This window comes from Spodoptera frugiperda, chromosome 24, assembly GCF_023101765.2.
Source record: "Spodoptera frugiperda isolate SF20-4 chromosome 24, AGI-APGP_CSIRO_Sfru_2.0, whole genome shotgun sequence".
NCBI lineage: Eukaryota > Metazoa > Arthropoda > Insecta > Lepidoptera > Noctuidae > Spodoptera > Spodoptera frugiperda.
The window spans coordinates 1853028-1880239 of NC_064235.1; the positions used below are offsets into that span (position 1 = coordinate 1853028).

The 27212-nt window shown below is 38.6% G+C and overlaps 2 protein-coding genes and 1 long non-coding RNA gene across 4 annotated transcripts in view; 2 read left to right on the top strand and 1 right to left on the bottom strand.

Annotated features, from left to right (window-relative positions):
- The window catches only part of LOC126912277 (uncharacterized), a 138025-nt gene extending 115764 nt beyond the window's left edge, over nt 1-22261 (top strand). The window contains exon 2 of the long non-coding RNA XR_007706897.1: nt 21300-22261. This is a non-coding gene — a long non-coding RNA (uncharacterized LOC126912277). The remainder of the gene's footprint in view (nt 1-21299) is intronic.
- Nucleotides 1104-14201, bottom strand: LOC118278703 (pyridoxal phosphate phosphatase PHOSPHO2). Its single transcript, XM_035598026.2, has 4 exons — nt 13842-14201; nt 6466-6654; nt 3632-3850; nt 1104-1507 (listed from the first exon to the last, which is right to left on the bottom strand). The coding sequence occupies exons 1-4, from the start codon at nt 13983-13985 to the stop codon at nt 1328-1330; spliced, it is 732 nt and encodes a 243-aa protein (XP_035453919.2). The 5' UTR covers nt 13986-14201; the 3' UTR covers nt 1104-1327.
- LOC118278704 (grpE protein homolog, mitochondrial) overlaps nt 14600-27212 on the top strand; it is a 93866-nt gene continuing 81253 nt past the window's right edge. Inside the window, exons 1-6 of one of the 2 annotated variants that reach the window (XR_007706863.1) lie at nt 14600-14802; nt 15976-16129; nt 16792-16905; nt 17421-17567; nt 17976-18059; nt 18858-19035. Coding sequence is in view for 1 of the 2 variants with exons in the window: in XM_050703776.1 (XP_050559733.1) it covers nt 14714-14802; nt 15976-16129; nt 16792-16905; nt 17421-17567; nt 17976-18059; nt 18858-18962 (693 nt within the window). In the remaining variant the exon portion in view is untranslated. Of the gene's footprint in view, nt 14803-15975; nt 16130-16791; nt 16906-17420; nt 17568-17975; nt 18060-18857; nt 19070-27212 lie in introns of those variants that run through there. The other variant, XM_050703776.1, reaches the window with a different exon arrangement.

Genomic DNA, 27212 nt, shown 5'->3' on the forward strand with positions numbered 1-27212 from the left:
ACTAAGCAAGTCCCTAGGGCGCCAGGTTACAGAGGGCGCCACAAGACACGCGTGCCCAACTGCCCATAGAATGACAGCAACGCCAAATAAAATTATGGACGCCTATTAACGCACTTACTCTTGAAACCAATCTCAATATCAATGCAATTTCAATCCAATATAATCTCAATAATAGGGTAGATGACTAATTCTTATTTCAATGTCCGTCTTGTAGATTATTTTAAAACATTACACACGTATTTTTTATTTTCTTACTGAAACAAATACTTTCGAAGATATATCGATTTGAAATATCGCGTGACGTCACTTTTAGGTACGTTTTATACGTAGAAATGACGTATTTGCTCCTATTCCTAAACTTTGATTCGTTTTATCTAAGTATTGTTATCTTATATGACAAAATAAAAAAATACGTGTCTAATATTTTTTCATTAATTGACTGACGGACTAATTACATTTTTAATATTCATACCCCGTCATCATCCCTATTATTCAATATCAAAACTATACAACCACAATCGTAGCTGTTACAATAGCATTCAGAGTACGGAATATAAAGCCAAACTCAATACTATTTAGTTCATTCAATATCAGCGCAATACGGATGCAATAGTCGCTTTTTTTAAGGAAGGAACATCATCCAATGACTTCTCCCGCTTTATGCGAGGCGAGAGGGAGTGTCAGACTCTTACTGACTAAAAACCACCCCGTTCCTACTTTTGCTCTTCGAGCCGAAACCCCGGTAAACCCGCTAGGTAGTCCGCAGCTCCTGATTAGGCATCAGCCCTACTGGGCCCATCTGTGGTGGTATGCAATGGGCGCTAGTGTTGCTACTCAAGAGTATGACACAATATCAATGTCGATCAATCGGAATTGGATTCAAAGAGTAAGCCCTCAGGTACTTGCCTAGTGCGCTTTATAGGTTATAAGCAGTGTTAGGAATAGGTAGTGCTTATTAGCCTAAACTTTGACGAACAAAGAATAGAAACGGAGACTTCCTTAGTACTGTATTTTTTCTTTATCTGCTTAAATCATGTTTCTTACAACATTATTCACTGCGCTTTATTTTTCTTTTACCATTTTAGTTTTTTTTATTTAAACTAGTTATGTCTATTCGCAAACTTTAGATAAACAACACGAACTAATTCCAAACAACATAATCTTTTAATGTATTTAAGTGTTGTCCCTGAAAAAAAATATAGTACTAAGGAAGTCTCCGTTTCTTTTCTCTGTTCGTCAAAGTTTAGGCTAATAAGCACTACCAATCCTATCACTGGCTTTAATCCGACCTCAGCGCCCTCTATAAATAAAACCTTAAGAAATAATATCACATTTGTTGCGTTGTAACTGCGTTTGTCTCCACATACTGTCCAGGGAAGATAGTCTGCAGGATGGAGTGACAATCCGTCCAGGGAACGACCCTCGCCTTGACTTGAGGAGCTGAAGAAGCCATGGTCTTCTTGATCAGGTCATCTAGCGGGTAGCCACGGCGGGGGAAGACTATTGCCTGGAAATATGGAAAAAATATTTTAAGAAAATGTAAACTGTATCTATATTACTAACACATATGAAGCTGAGAGGTTGTTTGATCGCGCTAATCTCCGGGACTACTGGTTTGAATTTGATAATTCTGTCAATGTTGGATAGCCAATTATCGAGGTAGGCTATAGGCTATAAATCATCATGATCAAAAAGAGCTGAGCAGTGGATGAATCCGCGTCAGAGGGCAGAAAATCATCCATAGCCTTTTCCCGCCTCGGGTTAGGCGAGAAGGAGTGTTAGAAACTTACTGACTAAAAAACCACCCGTTACTACTCCTGTTCTTTAAGCCGAAGCCCCGGAAACCTGCTAAGATGTTCGCAACGCGTCGGAGAGGTTAGTTTCTAATAAATCGACCACATGACCGACCGTAAGTGTGGGAGAGCCATGCTTCGGCACTACTGGGCCGGTTCGACCGGAGTGATACCACGGCCGAGCAGATACACCGACGTGAAACAACGCTTACCTTGTATTTTGTTGTGTGAGTGATGTTACCAGAGGCCCAATTATCCCCGATTCCCAAATAACCCTTAAATTCCTAACCCCCAAAAGGCCGGCAACACATCTGTAACGCCTCGAGTCACCCCAGTCGGGTGTATCGGGTATCCATGGGCGGCGGCAATTGCTTACCATCAGGTGATCCATCTACTCGTTTACCAATACAGGTGATAATTGGAAAAGGGCCAATAGTAGAAGCACTCCAATGGACAAGTATGCACGAAGAGATTGATGAATGTAGATGAAGCGAAAGAGGTATGCCAGAATCTTGGCATTTGGCGTTCCACCACGTTCCACTGTCTGATGGGTATTTATGAAGATTCTCACTAGTAACACGTTTAAAATGTAGGTAGGAAGAAATCATAACCATCGTCTCCTTAGCGATTTGCTATAATTTGGTAGTTTCCTAGGTCAAAAATAAATTAGTGCCCTTGCCCTTGCGCTTTTTGATATTTCAATATAATAAAATATCCCAAAATAATCGTATTTTCATTCATTCGTTTGACGATATACTTATTTATTTAATTTTTCTTGCTATTTTTTGCGTAATAAGTATGCTATTTGACGCAAAAAAATATGACGTCATAATTTGCAATGTTATACAAAATTCATAGAAAAGTAACGTTTTTGACATTTCGATAAAAGTATTGAATTTGACTAGTAGGATAATACCCTATTGGTGTCGCTCCGTGATGGCTCCGGAGCAGGTCTATTAGAAAACCCGGTGCCCCTTACAGGTGCTGAGGGTGGCCACCGGGGTGGTTTTAGTGAGGTAAAAATCCCACACTCTCTAGTGGTTTATCCCCAAAAAGCTAGGCGCCTTTTGAAGGTGTAGACTTCTAGATTAATAAATAAAATTAGATTGTCTGTTTGTAGCATTGAAATATCCGTTTTTTGCTGCAGGCATATGGATATACCCACGATACCTACACTTAATAGTTTTTAAATTTTGTCTGTCTGTCTGTATATATGTAGGTATGTCTGTCTGTCTGTCTGTTCGGGCTAATCTCTGAAATGGCTGAACCAATTTTGACGGGACTTACTGCGGCAGGTAGCTGATGTTCTAAAGAGTAACTTCTAACGTAACTACTAATGTACTATGGAGTAACTTTAATAAAAGTAGTAATCACAAGCCCCGAAATCCATGCGAGCGAACTCGCACGCATCAGCTAGTCCCATATAAAAAGACAATACTAAAGTACTGAATTACACTGAATGTACTGCGAGGCGAACTCGAGCGTTTTAATTACTGCGAGCGTTTTAATTATGTATGTAAGTTGCTTTAATTGGTTGTCTACCGTTGTAACTTTTGAATTAAATAAATAAATACCACAATATATCTATACTAATATTATCTATACTATATACTATATAATATTATAAAGCTGAAGAGTTTGTTTGATTGTTTGTTTGTTTGTTTGTTTGAACGCGCTAATCTCCGGAACTACTGGTCCGATTTGAATAATTCTTTTTGTGTTGAATAGTGCATTTATCGAGGAAGGCTATAGGCTATAAAACATCACGCTACGATTAATAGGTACCGAGCAGAGCGGGTGAAACCGCGCGGAAGTGGCTAGTAAAATAATATACTCACATTAGCCGGCAAGAAGGTAGCAGGACAGAAATCATTCCTCCCATCGCCGCAGTACACGATCCTGACATACGAGTGTCCTCCGCACCACTCCGCCAGCGCGCGCGACTTGCACAGGTTGCTGGGACACCGGGGACAACTCGTCTGCCGCATACACGGCTCGATGAAGAGACGGTCTCCTTGCCAGAACGCTCTGTTCGTTATAATTTTTGTTATTTTATTCTGTAACAAAGATTTTTACTTTTTAAGCGAGCTTTTTCAACAGATTTTTGGATTTTATGAAACACGCCGAGCTCTTTAAACACTTGTCTGTCAGTATATAAGACACAATAGAAAACACATTGTGTCTCGCGTAGATCTGCGTTCTAACAAACAACGGGTTAAACGAGCTTACGTATCACCTGATGGTAAGCAATCGCCGCCGCCCATGGACACTTGAAACACCAGACGCGTTACAAGGGCGTTGGCGGCTTTTTTTTGGGTTAGGAATTTAAGGGTCGTTGTTCGGGAATCAGGGATTAAGAAGATTGAGAAGGGGGAATTGGGCCCCGATTGAGATGTGCTATGTTACGTTGCAGATGCGTTTGGCTTCCACCAATCATATTCATTGGTACACATAGCTTAGTATTGGTGGAAACGGACTCAGCATAGCAGCTTTCAAGCGTGGGAGAGCCATGCTTCGGCACGAATGGACCGGCTCGATCAGAGTGATACCACGGCCTCACAGGCAAGCGACGTGAAACAACGCTTGCGTTGTGTGAGTGAGGTTACTGGAGACTTAATTACCCCCTTACCAGTCCCCGATTCTCCAACAACCCTTAATTACCTAACGCCCAAAAGGCCGACAACGCACTTTTATCGCCTCTGATGTTTCGGGTGTCCATGGGCGGCGCTGATCGCTTACCATCAGGTGATCCGCAAGCTCGTTTAGCGTCTAATACCATAAAAAAAAACCAGATACTCTTACAAACAAACAAAGTATCTAATTATGATTAGTACTGCCCGGCCTTGTTTAGCCGCAGCGTGATGACGCACGTATGTGACTACTAACTATCAAGGATTCACTTACGAAATTACTTCACGTAATAAAAGTTTCAGAGTATTACCTACATACTAGCACTTTCCTACGGGTATACCCATGTAGAAAAAGGAGATGCCATAATGTGATTTGTAGTGCGAAAAACAAATCGGTTCTGTCCAATGATATTATAAGTAAAAATGTGTAGATAGGTTATAAACGTTCAATAAGTGAACAATTGGCAATTGTGTGTAGTATGGGACAGCTAAATGGAACATAAAGAGGTACGCGGAGAGTCTTGCTTCGGTACGAATGGGGCGGCTCGACCGGAGTGATACCACGGCCTCACAGAAAACTGACGTGAAACAACGCTTGCGTTGTGTTTCGTTGTATAAGTGAAGTTACCGGAGGCCCAATTACTCCCCTTCCCAATCTTCTCAATCCCCGATTCCCCAACAACCCTTAAATTCCTAACTCGCAAAAGGCCGGCAACGCACTTGTAACGCTAATGTTTCGACTGCCCATGGGCGACAATTATTAAAGAACTAAAGGCACAAAAGAGACTACACAACTGGGAGAAGCCCAGTCACCAAGCTATAATATCAAAGGTGCCATTTTTGTGTCACGTGGACACTTACGGTAGTTCCATTGTTTACCTTATACGTACGATAATTGGGTGCAATTTGCAGTGAATTGTTCTAAACACATTCACATAGAGATGTGAGGTTTATGGAATGGTCCAGTCACGAATGTTAGACCGGATAGAACTGGATTTTACTGAGGAGATCAGCTGATGTAGTGACGTGATTTGGCTTTATAGTATAGTGCAGCAAACGAGCAGACAGATCACCTGATGGTAAGCAATCAGTGCCAACAATGGACACCTGCAACACTAGAAGCGTTAGAATTGCGTTGCCGGTGTTTTGGGGGTTAGGAATTTGAGCATTAGGGATTGCGGAGGGGGATAATTGGGCCTCCAGTAACCTCACTTACACAATGCAAGCATTGTTTCACGTCGGTTTTCCGTGAGGCCGTAGTATCACTCCAGTCGAGCCGGCCCATTCGTGCTGAAGCATGGCTCTCCCACACTTTCATTATAAATGCGAAAGTTTCTATGTTTATTTGTTTGTTACTCCTTCACACAAAAACTGCTGAAAGGATCGGTATGAAATTTGGAACAGAGGTAGATTATGGTCTGGAATAACACATAGGCCACTATTTATCTCAGGGGAACACGGGCGAAGCTGCTGAGAGAAGCTAATTTACTAGTAACTATAAAAGAGAGATATTTTTATGGAACAACTGCACCAAAACCTCTCAAATCCGCTACAACTCTTGTGCACCAGGATCTAAAGTAGATACAAACATGAAAATACCGGAACACTGAAGTCCAACGTCTCAGAGACATGAATGACTGTCTTGGATCCCACTACGAAATTGAGGAGAAGAAAAAGAAAACGATAGTTTCCACTTCCCTCTGTGAAATTTTAAAAGAGATAATAAATGACTGCCTCGTTGGTCGAGTGGTCGCAAGTGCGACTGCCAGACAAGGGGTCTCGGGTTCGATTCCCGGATCGGGCAAAGTATTACTGAGGTATTTTCGGTTTTTCGAAAATTTCTCAGTAGTAACCCGGAGTCTGGAATTGTGTCCAGTATATGGCAATAGGCTCGCCCCTATTACATGGGACTTATAACACAAATGGTGAAAAGTACATTGTATAGCGGCATTATGTGTCGTAATGTGCACCTCTGCCTACCCCTTCGGGGATAAAAGGCATGACATTGCTTTTTTATAAAAAAAATAGAGGTTTAAACTCACCAGTAACCCATGGACCTTCAGCCAATGCTGAACAAAGACTGTGTTCGCATCAGTGATCAGCACTATGTCCCATCCTTCAGCTGCTAGGGAGGTGATCAGCTTCTCGACTCCTGGAGTCGGCCGCATGGACGCTATGCTGTCCAGGATGTCCTCCTGGCTGAGACCTGCTGAGTACGCGTGTTCGAATACCTGGTGAGTAAAGAAAAAGGAGTAAGTATTTGTATATTATGGTGATGTTGTGGATTGTGAGCAGATAGTCAAATAACATAATAAGAAAGTTGTGATTGTAACAGTTTTATCATTGTGAAAGGAAAAAAGCGGTAGTTTAATCACCAAATTAAACTACCGCACAGAAATAGGCTCAATATTATATAAGCTCACTCTTGGAAACATTCTCTATCTTATCGCTGAGTATTATTTCAATCGATTCGTTTGTTTCATAGGTTAACAGGTCACAAACACACTCATCTCTTTAAAAATAATTTTCATTCATAATTATGACCACTTGCTTTAACAAAACACAGTGAAATGTTTTCCCCACAGGACCATATACAGAGATGTCGGCGACGGCGACCTCTCGCGTCCGGCATTGGTTCAGACCATGGTGCGGAGCGAGGGGGGATGGGAAGCCGTCTCCTCCTTCTGCGAAGCAGTCATGCTAGCTAAGGAGGAGACGGGGCGCGTGATTGAACGAACTACCTCACGCCCCGACACTGCGGGCGTCGGGGATTGCGCGACGATATCCAACTACCGTAAGTGCGGGTCTTAGGATGGCGAACAAGGGTAGCTCGCCACCCGACCAGAACAAGACTCGTGCGTACAGCGCGTCGCGTTCCGCGCTTCAAAGAGCCACCTGACCACCATAGATCTATGGTGGTCAGGTGGCTCTTTTTCTATAGACTGATCCTTACTTATTTATCAAAAAATAATATCTGTAATACTATTTGTATATAATGTTATTATGTAGGATTATTATTATTTATGTTATTTAAATATATATTGGTATATATTTGTGTAAGTAAGCATATTCTATTTTTCCATCTGAGCTTTTCCGTATTTACTTGCTCCATGCACCTACCACTGGTTTTTCACTGCATCACCTAAAGGTTTGGCTGGTAGAAAATGCCTACGGCATTAAGCCTACCTTGTGTACACATTTATGTGCATGAAGAGTTAAATAAATAAATAAATATTTATTTATATACCTAATACCCAATTATATTTTCTAAGAATTTTAAACGTAAGATTTACGAAATTAGCCATAGACGTCACTCGTTACTATCGTAAGTACCCACTACAAAGTTGCCGGAAGACATCGCGTGTGGACTGTGTATTTATAGTCTGTAGCATATACTACAGTTTTTATTTACTTTTATAAATAAAACGTAACACGCACGCGACTTGCAAGGTGTATAAAAATCTATCTTTTTAACCGATTTCAAGAAAAGCAGGAGTTTCTCAGTGTGGTCTGTATGTATGTATGTATGTTCGCGATTGTCTCGCAATTAGCTGGACTGATTTTGATGCAGTTTTAAAAAAAAATTGTTTCACTTGGGAGTTTTAAATTGAGTGGTAAAGTAGTAGATTAGATTAGATTAGATTTCAGCCATGATCGTCCCACTGCAGGGCAAAGGCAAAGGCAAAGTAGTACTTAGTGGAATAAGTGTACAAGCCCTCTAATATAAAGAGGACAAAAGAACAAACAAACAGTTTCACATTCATAAAGTTACGCTCTTGCCTGCGGTTTTGCAAAGAGTAACCTATGGATTTTCTTGCTCGTTCTTCTCCATTCGAAGCTACACTTTGGAACGAGCACCTTGCTTCACTGACAGACAGACTGATATGACTTTGTTACGCACTATGAAATTCGGAGTTATTACACTTGTGAATCTCCCTATCTGTTAAAAAACTGCATCGAAACCTGTTACGTAGTTTTACGGATCTATGCATACATAGAGACGGACAGCGGAAGGCGACTTTGTTTTATACTATGTAGTGTAGTAAGCATGTAGCTCGACCTTCTAAGATATAACTCCTAATATGGTTTACACTTTACATTAACAAATTGATTTCCGTAAATTATGTCTCATTCAAGTCCCATGTTTTTATTGATTTTATTTATATTGTTATTTCTACAGGATCGAGAGGAACCTTCTAAAACATGTTCAAAGCAGCAGGTGATAAATGATAAATATAAATAAATGATAAATATAAATAAATGATAAATGATATTTATTTCTGTAAATAGGTCATAAAATAACACTTTTACACGTCAATATTTCAAATAGCTAGATGAAGCCGGCATTTCCTATCCGACTACTCTGAGAAGAAATGCCGAAACAAACTCAGAGGTCATAGTCTCTTTTAAAGTCCAGACAATGAAATAGACTATAGAAGGTGGAAAAACAGCGTAGGAATATTCCGGAGCTGAGGACTGCTTAGTGGGTTTACCAGGGCTCCGGCTCGAAAAGCAGGAGTAGGAACTAATACAATCCGATTGTCGGTGCGTGTATGTTATAATGTATGGATATAATACATGACCTCTAAAAGACCTCTAGAATCTAGAATTTCAGTTCTGCTGTCTACCTGGGACGACTCTCACCAGTATTCTAGAGACGGTGGTCCAAGTCTCTGCCTGATATTTCTGATATTTGAACAAGGAAGGGATAACTGGATAAGCGGAAGCAGTAAATAAGGAACAAAATAATTATTGAATTAGAACCAGTAGTTCTGGAGATCGGTGCGTTCAAACAAACTAACAAGCTAACTTTGGAAAAGTTTTGGTAAGTCTGTTTGGTGCGATTAAATCATTAGCATAATTGGTTAAGACTGCCTGCTTAACCACATTGACGTTTTTGATATGGCAGATTAATAGCTATATAGCTAATGTTCTAAGAAGTAACTTAGGTTGCTTTTATTTTAGAAATAAAATAATGATTTATAAGAATACCTATCAAAAACCTTAATTCTGTTTGAAGTCATTATTTACAAGGACGAAGTCGCGACCAACAGCTAGTAATAAATCAATATTATGATTCCAATTGATTTTCAAAGTAAACCGCTTCCTCTGAGCAATTTGAAGTGTCAAAAATTTCACTGACCAAGTACATACACCTCGCCCCTAGGCCGGCAAATTGATCGGCTTGCCAAAACCGACTAGACACACGTATGATTAAGGACTGGCTTATGTAGGTATACATAGAATCGACACCTGAATATGATAGAAAAAATAATTAATTATGTAATAAATATTATGATATAAACATTTTTTTCAAAAGAAACCGCTTCCTCTTCCAATTTGAACTGCAAAAATTTCACTGGCAAGTACATACACCTCGCCCCAAGGCCGGCAAATTGATCGGTTGCCAAAACCGACTAGACACACGTATATTTAGGACTATCGTATGTTTTATACATAGAATCGAACCTGCTAACCTTGCCCTTTGTCTATTTAAAGACATACTTTCGATTTCTGTGATTGGTGATGATGATGGTGCCTGAATAGATTTTGCTACAAACATGGAATATAACTTGAAACAGATTAATTCATAAAGTCACATTTTTCACATGCATGGGAGCGCTTTTTTTAAGGGGGAAATCATCTAATGACTTCTCTCGCCAGGGCGAGGTAAGTGGGAGTGTCAGACTCTTACTGACTAAAAACTAAAAACCAGCCCGTCTCAACTGGTTTGAACCAGAGCCCCGGCAACCCGTTACGTTGTCCGTAGTTCCGGATCGATTGCTGTACCTAAGGGGATATTTTCGGAGGTTTGCCAAAACACTAATTGGTTATTTTGTAATTATCGATGTGAATGTATTAATAGAGTTAATTGGTAGATAATTCTACACCTACGTTCCAAAAACGACTTCAATAGACGTGTGAAAATGCGACCCACCATTTTCTTTTAAGTCGAGTAATTTAAGTAAGTTTAGTTAAGAGTCTGACACTCCCTTTCGTTTCGCCCAAGAGAAGGCATTGGATGATTTGCCCACTTCAAAAAAAAGTGAAAAAAAAAAAATTGCATCAAAATCCATACAGCCTGACGCAAGATAATAGCACAAACATACATACACACATTCATACATGTCAAACTGAGAACCTCCTTTAAAAAATGGAAAAGACTAATTTATAAACGCAAATTCCACCAAAACGCATTATTTCAAGCGGAAGAAGTCGCAGGAAAAGCTATTAATTAGTAAGGATAACTAAGCAGGAAATAAATCAAATGTCTTGAGACTAAAACAAACAGGCGAGGACAGCAAGGACATCAATTAATACTATTCAACAATATGGACGCTGGGGAATTAGTATTATTATTGTTATTCCTTCCTTTAATTTACATAAACTACTAGCTGATGCCCGCAGATGCTTCGCTCGTGTTGATTACGGACTTTGTGACTTCATTGTCTAAAATAAAAGTAGCCTTAGTTACTCCTTAATACATTAGCTACCTGCTAATAAAGGTGGAGCCCGTCTGCCCATAAGCAACCTATTCACTCGGGCTTTGAAGACACCCAGGTTATACCCATCAGGAAACACAGACTCCGGCAAAGAGTTCCACTCCCTAGCAGTTCGCACAAGGAAGCTTGAAGCGAAGTGCTTCGTGCGAGTGGGTGGGATATCTACCATGAAGCGGTGACGCCTCGCCGATTGTCTTGTGGTTCGATGATGAAAACGACTAGAGGGAATCAAGTTGTACAATTCCCCCGCACACTCAATCTATATTTTTGCCAGTGATATGCGCAATAGGCTCATATCGGATAGGTGCTGTGGATCCACACAGACAATCCGAGTCACGGCCACAGGCAGGGAAGGAACACCGCGGCGGTGGCCACGAGGATTTCCATCGTGTTACAAAAAAATGGCTCACATCACTGCACTTTTGACTGCACAGTTGGCGCGGTGGCTGGACAACTGGCTGCCGTGCAACGTGACGCGGGTTCGATTCCCGCACGGAACAACTCTTTGTGTGATCCACTAATTGTTGTTCCGGGTCTGGGTGTCATGTGCATGTGAAATCGTATGTTTGTAAACGCACCCACGACACAGGAGAAAATCCTAATGTGGGGCAAAGTTTATTTAAAAAAAAAAGAAAAAAAAATCTCTATAAACCAATATGCGACTTTTTGAGTCATTCTCACTAAACAAATTCAGTCCAACAGCTATTTATGGCACCTATAAATACATATATGACGGAAGAGTATGAAAACCGTCACCGAAGTAATGAATCAATCACCATGACTCATATTCAATGGCCATGGAGTCTCTGGACTTTTCCACGAAAATAAAGGACTGTGTATGTACATCATAATATAAAAATAAGCCGGGTTTTCCTTCCTGGTGCTATACCTCCAGAATGCAGGAACCGATTTCCACGATTTTTTTGGAAAGGTCAGAAACGGAAGAAATATAGTAAGTACTAAGGAAGTCTTCGGTGCTTTTCTCTGTTCAAAGCTTAGGCTTATAAACAGTGCCTATTCCTATCACTGCTGATTAACCAGGAAGCAAACGAACAGACGAATCACCTGATGGTAAGCAGTCGACGCCACCCATGGATAGTTGGATACCGGCGAAATAAAAGGAACAAGTGCGTTGCTGCCGTTTTAAAAAGGACGCTATTTTCGATAACAATTATATTATTAGTTCTTACGTAAACACATAACCTTCAGGAGTTCAGCGTTTAATCATGAAATGTTACAGGATTCCTGAAATGGTTTATTAATTGGTTGCAGTTGTAAGGTTTCGTTTCAATTTCAGTCGGAATATTACTGAATGAATGACGCATGTGTCTGTGTGGCTATATGTACTCTGTTTATTTTTTTAAGGTAACTATAAACCGGTAAACGTACAGACGGATCACCTAATGCTAGCCAATCGCCGCCCATGGACACCAGAAACACCAGAGGCATTAGAAGTGTATTGTCGGGGTCCTTTTTGGGGATAGGAATTTAACGATTGTTGGGGAATCGGGTTGGGAAGATTGGGGGTAATTGGGCCACCAGTAACCTCACTCACACAACACAAAGTTATTTCACTCCCAGTAGTGCCGAAACATGACTCTCCCAAACTTAACACACGTTTATTTTTGTTAATTATTATTTTTTATCGTCAATAGAACTGCGTTTAGTCACAATCGCGATATGTCTCGATGTGGCTACTTCTATTCGTAAAGTTTGTTTTGCGAGTTATTTCAGAAAACAAAGGTACTTTTTCTTCGTATCTAATATCAATATCATTAGAACTATGGACTGTTCTGTTTTTCCGTGATCATGGCGCTTGCAACAGTGCCAAAATATCGAAAACTCATCGACATAAATAAACATGGTAAATATCCCGTCTTTAGTTCTGTGTAGTTCTAATGATAGTGTTAGGTGTTAGTGTCCATTTCAATTTAAAAACTTATACCTATCAATACTTATACTAATCATATTTTTGCTTTGATCTTTAATTAACTGGATTATTCTTTTAAATTCGCGGCTAAACTTGTGAAAAGCTTTGCAATAAAAAAGTCGATTGTAACTTATATTTTCTGCATGCCACTAGCTTTATAAATACTAGCGGCATCTGTGACAACTTTTATATAACGTGTTTATAGCTTTTTTAAGTGAAAGCATCTCAACCTTCTCTTGATTACATAAATAACTAGCAAACCAGGCGAACTCCGTTTCGCCACCAACGATTTCCCCTGTTTTCCTTTTAATTTTCAGAATTTTACCTGAAGTTTCTTTGTTATAAACCTCACGAAGCCCGAGACCTTTCCAACGAATGCAAAACCGTGGAAACCGGTTCGTGTTCTGGGAGTTAGTGTCAGGAAGGAAAACCCGATTTATTTTTATATTACAGATATTTTTGCCAGATGATGCGGCCTCCGATGGAGCACGTCTGCCCATAAGCAACCTATTCACTCGGGCTTTGAAGACACCCAGGTTATACCAATCAGGAAACACAGACTCCGGCAAGGAGTTCCACTCCCTAGCAGTTCGCACAAGGAAACTTGAAGCGAAGCGCTTCGTGCGAGTAGTAATATTTTATTACAAACTTTTGACATCTTTGTTAGTAACATGATAATAATATGACGGAAACATTAACGAAATACTATTCAAAGTATCTTTCCATAAAACAGTGCCAATATCAACAAATAAACTCATGCCAAGTATCACAAAGTTCTTGGAAATTTAATAAATCTACAATTTAATGAAATAAATATCAAAATAAATATAAATTACGAATAAAATGAAAGTAACTATAAAAAAAAAAAATTAAAAAAGATACTTGCATAGACATCTAAACAACTTTTTTTACCCAAACATGCAAAAGCTAGGTGCAAAGGCAACAAAATATACGGCAAAGTGCGGATGTTTAGAAAAGCCCTTACATCGCTCATGTATGGAGTCCAGTCGTGGTTCCCAGCTTCCCACTCAGGCGGCGGCTTCTTTTCCCTCAATCTATTTATTATTGTCGCGTCCGAGTCATCATCAACAATTGTACGATCGAAATCAAATACGGCTAAATTCGCCATGTTTAAATTTTACGCGCGCACTCGACCGCCGCCCGAAACACACTGATAGCGAAAAATGTGAATTTTCCAAAGTTTCTAAGCAATGTCTCGTGGATGAGAGACACGCTTTATGACGTCAACGGACACAGAGACATGGGATTGTGGTTTTATAGATGATGCAATCATGTTCATGTGCTTTTTGTAAAGACACAAAATACTTGTAAATTTTGACAGATAACAGCTGATTTGACGTATCGATTCGAGTTTGACGTAACCTTGACTTTGTAGTTTGGATACATTGCAAGAATATTTTTTGGGATTTCTAAGAATATTGTTAGTTCTTTTGTAAATAGCTACATACGAAAGTAATGAACGAAATTGTATTCAATTGGTGTTATAATTATTAAGTTGCATTGCTGCTGTCGTTATTCATAGTTTCTGAAGTTCATTAACATTTTTCGTAATACTATGCTGGTTTTATTAAAAAAATGTTATTAATCAATTTGTATGTGACTTTTAATATTAATTAAATTACTTAATCGTATTATTTCATAATCATAATTTTTGAACTCCAAACTAATGATATCCAAACTCATCTGTCATCACCTTGACCGTCTGTCAGTCATAGTCATAGAGGAATTAAAAAAAAACTTGACAGATAAAGAATTCAGTCAGAATTGCAGCCTAACCTCTTTTTATGAGAATTTATTTTAGAAATTGTTATAAATAATTACATAACACGCATCGCAATGGCTTCGTTAACCGTGTATTCAGTGGGTAAACTAACGAAATTCATTACTGGACCGACATTGAAGTCTCTCCGTGCCAATGTATACAGGTAAAATTGCGCAACCAATTTTGAGGTTATGAACAGAAATGATTTTCAAATTTTGGAAAAATTACTAAATGAAAATGTCAAAATTAGTAAAAGACAGCGGAATCGAAGTTTATTTGTTTTGTTTCCGCTAAGCATTTGAGGTTATAGCGTTTATTTAAAAGCTGATGTAATATTTAGAGGAGTTGTTTAAAATGCATTTATTATAAGATTCTTAATGGAATCCACTTATTTCTTGTTGTAGATCATTATTTTAATAAGTAAACTACATAGTACCACACTTAGATCACCTTTAAATATAAGAGTATCATATTTAAATACATATAAAACATCTTAGTCTTTCCACAAGTATGATTCTACATATAACTTCTCTCCTTTGTAAGAAAACTGTGTCTAAAAAGTCCTATTCACACATTATAGCCATGTGTTCAAAGTACAATCTCTCCCACATCCTTATCTCTACAGATAACATAGTACACATCTTATACTTTTGCAAATTTGAACAATTTATCAAAGAAACCAGTTATTATTTGATATGGCTGACTAGCTAATAAATCTAGTAGTTAAGCGTGGTTTTCCACCAGTAATGTGCTATGTAGCTATGCTACGATGATGTTATAGCTAAGTTGTAAAACTATGTGACCGTTTCCACTGATACTAAGCTATGTAGCTGTGCGAGGAAGATGCGCAGCTCGAGTATGCGATGTATGGATAGTAGGGAAGCCATCCATAGCACACATCTATAGCATGCATCTTTCCATATAAAAAACTTAGCTTAGCTGAATCCATTTCCACCAGTACCTACTAAGCTGTGTGTACCAAGGTCAATGATTGTTGGAAGCCAAACGCATAGCCTAGTACTACAACTCTGGTGGAAAAGCATCCTAAATCTTCAAGTACTTTTGAACTATGTGATATTGAATAGAATCTCAAAATTTAGTTTAGCTTACCTTTACTAAATAATTTTATAAAGTAGATATAATTCAAAAAATGGTACACACATTAGTATTTGCCATTGGTAGATTTCAAACCCTCATGCATAAAAAGCAAGCCTTAAGCACTCTCATGCATGAGAGACCTTAAATAACCAGGCCACTGTGCCATTTTTCTTATTCATTGATTATGTACAATTTAATCAAATGACCAAACTAAACCTTTAAATAATGTTGTCTACAGAACCACAGTCCAAGGTTACAGCACAGAGGAAAAGAGCAAAGCTGAGCCGGAGGCAGATAGCAAGCTGCCGGGCTCCATCGAGGAGTGCCACAAGCAGATCGAGACTCTCACCAATGACCTCAACACAGTACGGGCTCAGGCCAGAGATTATGAAGTGAGAATTATTTATATTATACTAGCAAACCCGGCGAACTCCGTTTCGCCAATGATTTTTCCTGCTTTTCTTTTGAAATTTTCCTAAATTTTCATTGCTATAAATCACATCATTTCGTGCATTCTGGAGTTGTAGCGTCAGGAAGGAAAACTCGACTTATATTATTAGCTTCTGCAAGTGGCTTCGCCCGCGTCCCCTTAGGATAAAAGTAAGCTAAGCTAAGCGCCTAAGCGTTTATCTATCGCATAGTAAGCAATCGCCGCCGCCCATGGACACCCGAAACACCTAAGGCGTTACAAGTGTGTTACCGGCTGTTTGGAGGTTAGGAGTTTAAGGGCTGTTGGGGAATCAAATTTCATATCATTCCCTTAAGCCATTACAAACACACAAACTTTCACAATTTATAATATTAGTATGATGTATGTAACTCAACCCAAATTCATTAATATGAGGAGTGTGAAGAATGAGTGGTCACTCGTTTTGTCAAAGACATTAGGAGATCGGTGGCATTTTCTAACCGACACGACCTTCAAGAAAAATGCGTATTCCTTTTGAAAAGCCCAGCAACGCACCTATGACTCCTCTGGTGTTGCGTATAAAAAAAGGGGGGGCGAGGCTTGCATCCAGCAGCACCAACTAATCTGATGATGATATATTTCCAGGACAAGTACAAGCGCGCGCTAGCCGACGGGGAGAACGTGCGGCGCCGCATGATGAAGCAGGTGGACGATGCCAAGTCCTTCGCCATACAGAGCTTCTGCAAAGACCTGCTGGATGTAAGTACTTGTGCTAGCTTTAGCTCAGTAATTTATACTTTTGGCCAGGGCTTTGGGTCCCTGGTAGGATTCCCGGGTAGGGCTAGACAGCTACCTCTAAGTATCTAATCAATAAATCTAAATGTGGGAGAGCCATGCTTGCGCGCTGCTGGGTCGGCTCGACTGGGGTGATCCCACGGCCTAGCAGAAAATCGACGTGGAATATCACTTGCGTTGGATGACTTAGGTTACCGGAGGCCCGATTACTCCCAATCTTTCCAATCCTCGATTCTCCAACAACTCTTAAATTCCTAACCACCAAAAGGCTGGCAACGGGCTTGTGTTTCGGGTGTTTACAGGCGCGGCGATTGCTTACCATCAGACAATCAGTCAGCTCGTTTACCGGCTTATACATTTACATTGTTTGGTTCAGTTATGTATATGAATTTGTTTATTTGTCAAACATATTATGTACAACGAATGTTTTTTCTATTAAGTATTATTTCACATGAGTAAGCTGTATATGTCCGCCTTAGGTAGCGGACACGCTGGCGGCGGCGGCGGAGAGCGTCCCGGAGAGCGAGGTGTCGGAGGGCGGCGCGGCGGGCACGGAGGCCGGCGCCGCGGCCGCGCTGCGCTCGCTGCACGACGGGGTGCGCCTCACCAGGGCGCAGCTCACACAGGTACGTTCACGTTTAGGCAGCTTATGTATTGTTACGTTTAAAAAAGTATACTCCAGGTGTCATGTTTTCAATTCGTGTTTGAACACTATAATCAGTTGCCAACAATGCAAATCTTCTACTTCTATTCTCTAAACCCTCTTGTATCATTTCATTCTTTACAGAATCTGTTCTAGTTTTCTTTCAATGTTTTATTCGTTATATACCTGTATTGTATATTAATATTTAATGATTAATTTTTATCTTTAATCCAATTATTTTTAGGGCTTTTATCAAATACATGTCAGCACTATCGTACCATTTTTACCCTTTTTAAATTTCATTACTCTAGATTAGAGTATTATTTGATTAATTGTTATTCGTGGAAGACAAAAAATAAATTATACTAATATTTAATGATTGTATTTGCAGGTGTTCAGCAGACACGGGCTGGTGTCAGTGTCGCCCCTCCGGGAGAAGTTCGACCCCAACCTACACGAAGCACTATTCCAGCAGGTAATGTATTATTATGTATAACTTACTTTATACTAATTATCAGTTAGAAAGAGAGGAAGGAATCCATTATACTATATGTAAGGTAATAAAAAAGATTAAATAAGGATGAAACCATTGTCAGAAGTTATACAAACTGTCGAAAAAAAATCGACATCGCCTTTTACCCCGGAAGGGGTAGGCAGAGGTACACATTATTGCACGTAATGCCACTGTACACAACATACATTGTGGAAAGTGTTCCACAATTAATGATATTTCATTAAGTCCCATGTAACCCATCCGCTAATGGAGCCCCACGTGATTAATGGATGTCCCCAAAATATAATTAATTTCCCTAGTTTTTCTGCCCAAACCCTAGCCGCATTTGGAAATTTTCCAACCGTCAAAAAAGGCTCTTTACTTCTTTTTTTTTAAAAACATTGCTAAACGAGTAGACAATTCTTGCCTGATGGTAAGCAATCAGCACCGCCCATGGACACCCTCAACATGACAGGAGTCAGAAGTGCGTTGCTGGCCTTTTGCGGGATATCTAAACTAATATATAAAGCTTAAGAATTTATTTATTTGTTTGTTAGTACACGCTAATATCCGGAATGACTCGGTCGATTTGAATAAATCCTATGTTGTATAGTCTATTTATCGAAGATTTTTCTTATGCTATATAACCTTACGGAGCTACGATACCTTTCCAACAAATGCAAAACCGTGCAAATCGGTTCGTGCGTTCTGGAGTTATAGCGTCAGGAAGAAAAACCCGACTTATTTTTATATAATAGATTACTCATTATTTTATTGCAGGAGGTAGAAGGCGCGGAGCCCGGCACAGTGGTGGCGGTCAGTAAAGTCGGCTACAAACTGCACGAGCGGTGCGTGCGACCGGCGCTAGTGGGCGTCGCCAAGTGATGGACATACACACAACATGATATATATGTAATGTATGTTTGTTTGTACACTCAGCCAACTATTCAGTATATAGGTAAGAAAATAAAGATAGATTCAGTACTGAGACAGTAGCTATTATGATAAATGATATTTATTTTGCAAATAGGTTACAATATAACTCTTTTACACGTCAATCTCTTAAATAACTAGATGAGGCCTTGGTTGTCTAGCACCTACTGAGTTATAAAAGACGTGGATTTGGTACAAAGCGTACTATTTAGTATAATTCTGTCTCGTTTGTCGAGTGGTCGCAAGTGTGACTGCCGAGCAAGAGGTCTCTGGTTCATATTTCGGGTCCTCTATGAACAGCTCCATGTTCCTTGACCACAGAAGAGCTGTAATGTTGTAGGTTGTCTAGGAATGTTACGGACATGCGGCGCGGCTGTTATAATGTACCTCTGCTTACCCCTTTGGGGGATAAAAGGCAGTGTTCAAATTAGCTCAAAGAGAATAATGCACTTTTTGGTTTACCTACTGGGCGTATTTCGCTCATTTTTTTTTATATCGTCAGCCAAGATGATAACAAATATGTGGTTTAAATGAGTATATGTATCTATAATTTAGTATAACAATAGCTACTGTCTCTGTACTGAATCAAATCTTTATTTTCTTACCTATATACTAAATAATTTGGTTGATTGTAAGTAGCTTAGTTGTAAATAGTCCGGTCACCTGATGGTAGCGTTTGTGTTGGTATAATTGGGTCTGGTATAATTGATATTGCTGTAAAACTTTGGCATAATTCGTTTTGGTATAATAATGCTTTAGCATAATTCGTTTTGGTATAATAATGCTTTAGCATAATGGTTTTGGCATGATATTCGATAGTTTAAGGCCGGCAACGCACCTGTGACTCCTCTGGTGTTACGGGTGTCCATGGGCGGCGATGATCGCTTACCATCAGGTGACACGTCTGCTCGTTTGCCCCCTAATTCCATAAAAAAGTGAATTAAAACCAACAACGATTATGCCAAAGAGAACTGTGAATTTGGTATAATTTTATTTCGTATAATGTTTGATTATTAGTCGAATTGAAAGGTTAAATGGGATTTTAACATATTTATTATGCCAAAACAGATTATACGAAAGTGTCATTATATCAAATAAAATTATGCCAAATTTTATTATGTGAGTCATGAGCTAATGTTCACATGTAAACAGTGACTCGTGTAGTGTAGATGTCCAGTCAACTGATGGTAGCGAGGTTCACTGTCCAGTGACACACGTACTTATGAAACTACCCTAAAATGAACTGTAAAACGATATGAATAAAGTCGATTTTTATTTAACACCGATATTTGCGACTCATATTTTTTTAACTAAGACTGTAGTCTAGGTGTATTGCTATCTCTTTCTTGTCTGTGTGAAAGAGAGAGACAGCGATAGTTTTCAGCCAAAACCCTCGCTTAGTATGAATGATTTTAAACATTATGCCTTAGTCATAAAGGTTATTTTTGAGTAACATCAATTACTGTATTGTAAAGGACCTATGTTACTCACGTAGTGTTTTCCATTTTTTAATTTTCCGTATACAGGGTGTTTTTAAAACTGTCACTGTCATTATACAGGGTGTGTGGTAAATGAAACAAATATGTTTATTCGGATATTTTTTTAAATAAATGCAATATTTTGGTTGAAACAGTTTTGAAAATATTCTGTATGCTAACATATCATTTTTAGGTTTTAAATAGTGGAACCTAGGTTTACTGGATGCTTGGATTGAACATAATTTCCATAATACTAGTTAAATTCTTAACATTGTAAAAAGATATGCATTTGTTACATGAAATAAAATAGTTTACACATATAATTATGTCAAGTCATTCAGTATACAGGTAAAATAATAAGGATAAATTTAGTATAGAGACAGTAGCTACTGTTCGACCAATATTGATTTGTTAAAACCTACCAACGGCAAGTACCAATGTGACTTTTTCCGAGTAATATGTACGGCGCATCACCTACCGATCGGTAGATTTTCCTACCAGAGGAAGAATTTTGACATATTTTGTATGGAGCTTAGGGCTTCCACACAAAACTGCGATGCGATGCGAATTAGCATCGTAGGAACTTGCGATGCGAATTTCTGCGATGCGATTTAGTGCGGCGTAGTTTTGTATAGGAATATTTTTTTTGAAGCATATAATTTAGTATAACATAACTTTTTTATGGGGGAAAATCATCCAATGACTTCTCCCGCCTTAGGCGAGACGAGAGGGAGTGTCAGACTCTTACTAACTAAAAACCACCCCGTTCCTACTCCTGCTTTTCGAGCCGGAGCCCCGGTAAACCCGCTAGGTAGTCCGCAGCTCCGGTGTATAACAATAGCTATTGTCTCTGTACTAAATCTATCTTTATTTTCTTATCTACATACTGAATGACTTGGTAGTTAAATACTGGATATACACTAACTAGGTAACTCTCAGTGCCTAGTTGGGTAAAAGACTATAATGGTTTCAAATTGTTGAACTGCTGTACTTGGAGTCCTTGTTAAAATAATTTCTATTTATATAAATGTAATATCCATTAAAATAATGTTGAAACTAAAACTAATTTCATTTCATTTTTTGTTTATTTTATTTTTTATTAAGTCGATTTATGAGGGAGGGATGTTAGCATTTATAAAATATAAAACAAATTATTTTTACGGTTTACTCACATAAATTAATGGAGAAAAGCTCTACTAGTTTCGAGTCACAGAGGGACTCTTCATCATGCTACGTTGCTGTGGATGCGTTTGGCTTCCACCAATCATATTCATTGGTACACATAGCTTAGTACTAATGGAAATGAGCTCAGCTAACCTATGTTTTTATATGGAAAGATGCGTACTAAGGATGGCTTCCCTACTATCGATGAGCATCTTCCTCGCACAGCTACATAGCTTAGTATCAGTGGAAACGGTCACATAGTTTCACAGCTTAGCTATTACATCTTCGTAGCATAGCTACATAGCACATCTCTGGGGGAAGCACACTAATATAAAATTGTTTTTTCTTTATCATTTAATAATTATAATGTATGTATGTTTGTAAATACTACAGTGCCTTAATTTTTGTTAAATAACATCATACCTGTAGATCCTTGAGGGATAGGCAGAGATGACCAGTATATCGACATTTCTCCCTCAATTTCCAGTAGATTCCATTATAATATTATTTGTATGTAATGTGTATGTATGTGTGTATAACTGTAGTCTGATCACAACTGTGTGTGTGAGGTGGTAGTTGTTCCAAATATAGGCGGTTATTGTTACATAATGAGTTTTATTTTTATACCTTTACCCCGTCCCCCCTCTGCTCGCTTTTTGAGGGATTCCATTCCTACCTGAGTATGTACCAGGTATAACGTGTTGGGGGAACATTTTGGTATCTGCGCTCCTGAAAAGCTTTAACCCAAGACATCCCACACTCGAGCTAGCCGAGTAAATGCCGCAGTACACGGCACCAAGAGTATATGTCACTGACAAAGTGCCGACCCCGTTCTGGGCTTCTGATTGCTTGGTTCATTGCAGTACGGACGCGCTCTCGGTAACCCGCTAGGTCGTTCCGTAAAGCAGCTCCGGACTAAGGGTCTGGAGATTAAAATGAGGTCTTTATTCTGATAACTGTGTTGAAAGGGAACAAAGATGTATTTTAAATCTGCGCTGTTGAAAAGCTTTAACCCAAGACATACACTCGAGCTAGCGAGTAAATGCCGCAGTACACAGTACAAACATATGTCACGTGCATTGGGTTTCTGTGAGTGCCGAGAGGTTCTGGGCTCTGATTGGTTGGTAAATAAATATTGATTCAGTACAGAGACAGTAGCTATTGTAATATTAAATACCTATTATATGCTATATATACTGAAGAGTTTGTTTGAACGCGCTTACCTTTAGAATTGCGTCCGATTTGAATAATAATTTTTGTGTTGGATAGTGCATAATTCGTAGGAAGGTTATATAATATAAGCTATAACATCACGCTACGACCAATAAGGGACCGAGCAGAGCGGGTGAAACTGCGCGAGGGTAGCTAAGTATTTTCTTTTGTCGAAGCCATATATTTTGTACCGAAACAACCTTTATTTAAATAACTTACTCGTTAAATGATTTTAATAGATCATGAAAATAAACTACTATTATTAAGTTTTTAATGTTCACTGTAGACATTTAGTGAAAATCTACCATTGCTTCAGACTGCTCAAATTGCTTCTCCATAAAAACTTAAATTTAAACGGTATTATATTTATTTATAAACTATATTACAGTAATTTACAATGTACAAACAAAGTAAAATGTATTTTAAAATATATTTATTTTATATTTCATTATCTTTGTACGCACGGAGTGCTAATAATACATTTTGTCATAACGTTTAGCTGGCGGAGCAATCGGTGCGAGCGACTGTCTTACTTCAACGGTAGTCTCCACTGTTCTGACATACTAGCTTCTGCCGGCGGCTTCGCCTGTATCCCCGCGGTATAACAAATAGCCTCGGGGCCGTTCATTAATCACAGGTAAGGAAATAATGTTAATTGATTCAGTACAGAGACAGTAGCTATTGTTAGGTATTTAACTACAATATTACTATAAAATGTATTATGTATAAAGCACTGAAGAGTTTGTAATTGAACGCGCTTACCTTTATAGAACTTGGCAGATTCTGGTCCGATTTGAATAATAATTTTTGTGTTGGATAGTCCAGTTCCCTATGCTCAGGAAGGCTTTTCGATCTTATTCATTATAGTCTATAAAATATCACGCTATGACCGATAGGGACCGAGCACAGCGGGTGAAACTGCGCGAGGGTAGCTAGTAGTATTTTCTTTTAACGAAGCCATATATTTTGTACCGAAACAACCTTTATTTAAATAACTTACTCATTACACATGTAGTTTTAATAGATCATGAAAATAAACTACTATTATTAAGTTTTTAATGTTCATAGCAGACATTTAGTGAAAAACTACCATTGCTTCAGACATAAATAGCTCACACCGATTGCTTGTCCATAAAAACTTAAATTTAAACTTTTATTATATTTATTTATAAACTATATTACAGTAATTTACAATGTACAGTAGTAAAATGTAAAATTATAATTGTTAATAATACAATATTTTGATATTAATACTCCGTTTTCTATAATAACTCCGTAATTTATATACAAAAATATAATCACTACATAGTATAAAACAAAGTCGCTTTCAACTGTTAACTTTTTCTTTAAAACTACGCAACGGATTAAAATGATTAGTTTTTTAAAACTACATAGAGTGATTTAAGAGGAAGGTTTATATGTATAATACATTCTTAATATATCACCATTAAACCCATGCGAAGCTGGGGCGGGTCGCTATTCAAATATAAAACAGTGATTTCGTAAATTTCATTAGCAATTTTTGTGATTTAAAATTATATTTTATTGTATTACGACATTAATTAATATAGATTTTATCAATTTGCAATACTTTAGATCGAAAATTACTGCTGCTTTCAAACTTTTTGCCGGTAGTGTAAGTAAAATCTGGGGGCACGGTAGTGCTCCTGCCAAGTCGAGGAAAAAAAGCGGCACGGCCATACCATCCTTTTCTCGAAGCCATTCAGGCCAATTTCGACCGCCTATAACTTCGTTGTGGATAAAACAAGAAGCCTAAATTTTCAGATATTCTCTACTTGAGCTGGGAATCAAACCATGCTTCTTACTACCTGCCTCATTAATAGAGTTGTCTAGCAAAAGGTCTGTAGTTCGATTCTCAGTCAAAAAATTACGCAATCCTTTTTTATTTTCACTCTTACGAGAACATATTTCACTGAACAAAGCTATAAAAATAAAATAATCAATGTATGTATGTTCGTCACATATTATATTAATATCAAAATACTATAAAAAAACATAATTTATAAATAATAATAAGTATTAAATATAAAACCGACTGTTTAACTTCTAATGACAATATTACGCGATTTCCATTTAACACCACCGCTACTCTTACCGCGGGTGTAGTACACCCAACTGAGGATCTACACATTTGACAGAGACCGGGCATCATCGGTACTGAACCTTTTAAACTGGGATCTACCAAGCGTGGGGGGATTGGAGATCGCAGTATAAAAGGTTCAGGTTTATCAGAGAGCGCTGCTGCACGGTCTCTGTCTAATGTATAGTCCCTTAGTCGGGTATACCACACCCACTGGAAGAGTAGAGATAGATACACGCGATGTAATATTGCCAAAATATTTATTTATCATTAATTTCAGACATATTTTTTTTGAAAATTTTCTAATAATACGTACTTTCATTTTACTAAACACAGTGAACAGATTCTTATAAAATAAAAAGAGTAACCTATGGAGTTTCTTGCTCGTTCTTCTCCATAGGAATCTACACTTGGAGTTATATAAACACTGTATTTAGTAAAAAACTAGTACATAAGACGGCAGCACAACGAAATTATATTTATTATGGCATAGACCCCGGCAAACGAGCAGACGGATCACCTGATGGTAAGCAATCGCCGCCGCCCATGGACACTTGAAACACCAGAGGCGTTACAAGTGCGTTGCCGGCCTTTTGGGGGTTAGGAATTTAAGGGTTGTTGGAGATTGGGAAGGGGGGAATTGGGCCTCCGGTAACCTCACTCACACAACGCAAGCGTTGTTGTGTTGCAACTAATACAAGCGTGTTGAAATGTTAAGATATTTAGTTATGCTGCCGTCTCTATTATAGAAACAATAATGGCAAATAACGCTTCCTTTGAAAAGGGAGCCAATTGTTACATCAATGTTATTTCGTTTCGTCTCTACTATTAAAACGGGGTAGGCAGACAAATAGCTTGATAGTAGTTTAGGAATTTCATTGATATACAAAAATATTTCAAACAAACTTGATTACGTTTTTTTAACCGACTTCAAAGAAAAAGAAGGTTCTCAATTTGACCTGTATGTATGTATGTTTGTGCGCGATTATCTCACGTTTGGCTGAACCGATTTTGATATTGAGTATTTTTCAGACTTAGGAGAAGGTTTTAGGTATATTACCTGACTTAAAAAAATGGAGGCGGTAAAGAAAATTGAAGGCAGTTCCATTCTTTTACGACCTGATAAGGGTCGCAGAGCGTCGCTGTATGCAGGTCGCTTCCAACCCCGCGATGTGTAGTCATTGGGGGGGGGGGGGGACAGTACGTGGCTGATTGCATGACGATGGTGAGGCTAGTCTCCTACTGGTCACATTTATACAAACGAAACAACACTGACTGACAACTAAAGGTACGCGTCCACAGGCCCGCATCGTACGCATCGCACGCAACGGACTTTAGTTTGTCTTGTATAGAAACTCATACAACTGCGTCCACTGATCCGCATCGTACGGACCGCATCATCGGCAATGTCTACATGCGATGCGTACTGATGACGTCATACGGAATGCGTGCGATGCGTGCGATGGCCTGTGGACGCTCACCTTAAATCATATGAATATAAAAAACATCTCCGTTATACCAAAAAATATACATTTGTTTCTCTAATTGTATATAACTTTAACGTTACCCTACATTATATTTTATAATTAATTAATTAATATAACAAGGCATTATTTATTTAGTGATTTCACTATCAAACACCCCTATAGGGGTTTAAACCATCAAATCCGTTTTGTACCGAGTTCGTTCCCGGTTGAGATACAATTTTGTAGGACTTTCTTGTTTATAAAAAAGAGATTTTTTTGTAATAAAACTTTAGTTTGAAATAACAAGATTACTTAAATAGGTTTTTTTTTAATATTTTCCGAGTAATCTGATTTTTACATTTAAACTTTGTAAAATCCGTTTCGGGATCGAATATCTGATACATTAATGCAGTGGCATAGCATGTCTTGGCGGGACCCCGTATAAAAATTAGTTTGTTTCCCCCTTTTCTCTTTTTTTAGGGGGAACATCATCTATTATGCACCAATTTCTTTTCCCGCCCTGTCTCTCAAGCCTCAAAGAGGGGACTTACCGATGCTATAACAGCGAGCCCATATTTGGAGGCCTTATGATGACGTTAATTTACCTAAAGTTGCTGCTAACTTTTGAACGCATGCTTGCAAACAGAAATTGATTATTTGGACTTTTGTAATTTCTGAAATGAATTAAAAAATTAGGAAGTCTTTATGTTTTGCTTACGCACGTTGGATCCCCTGTGGCTTGGGCCCCGTATAATTGATACGGAGCTAGCTACACCCCTGC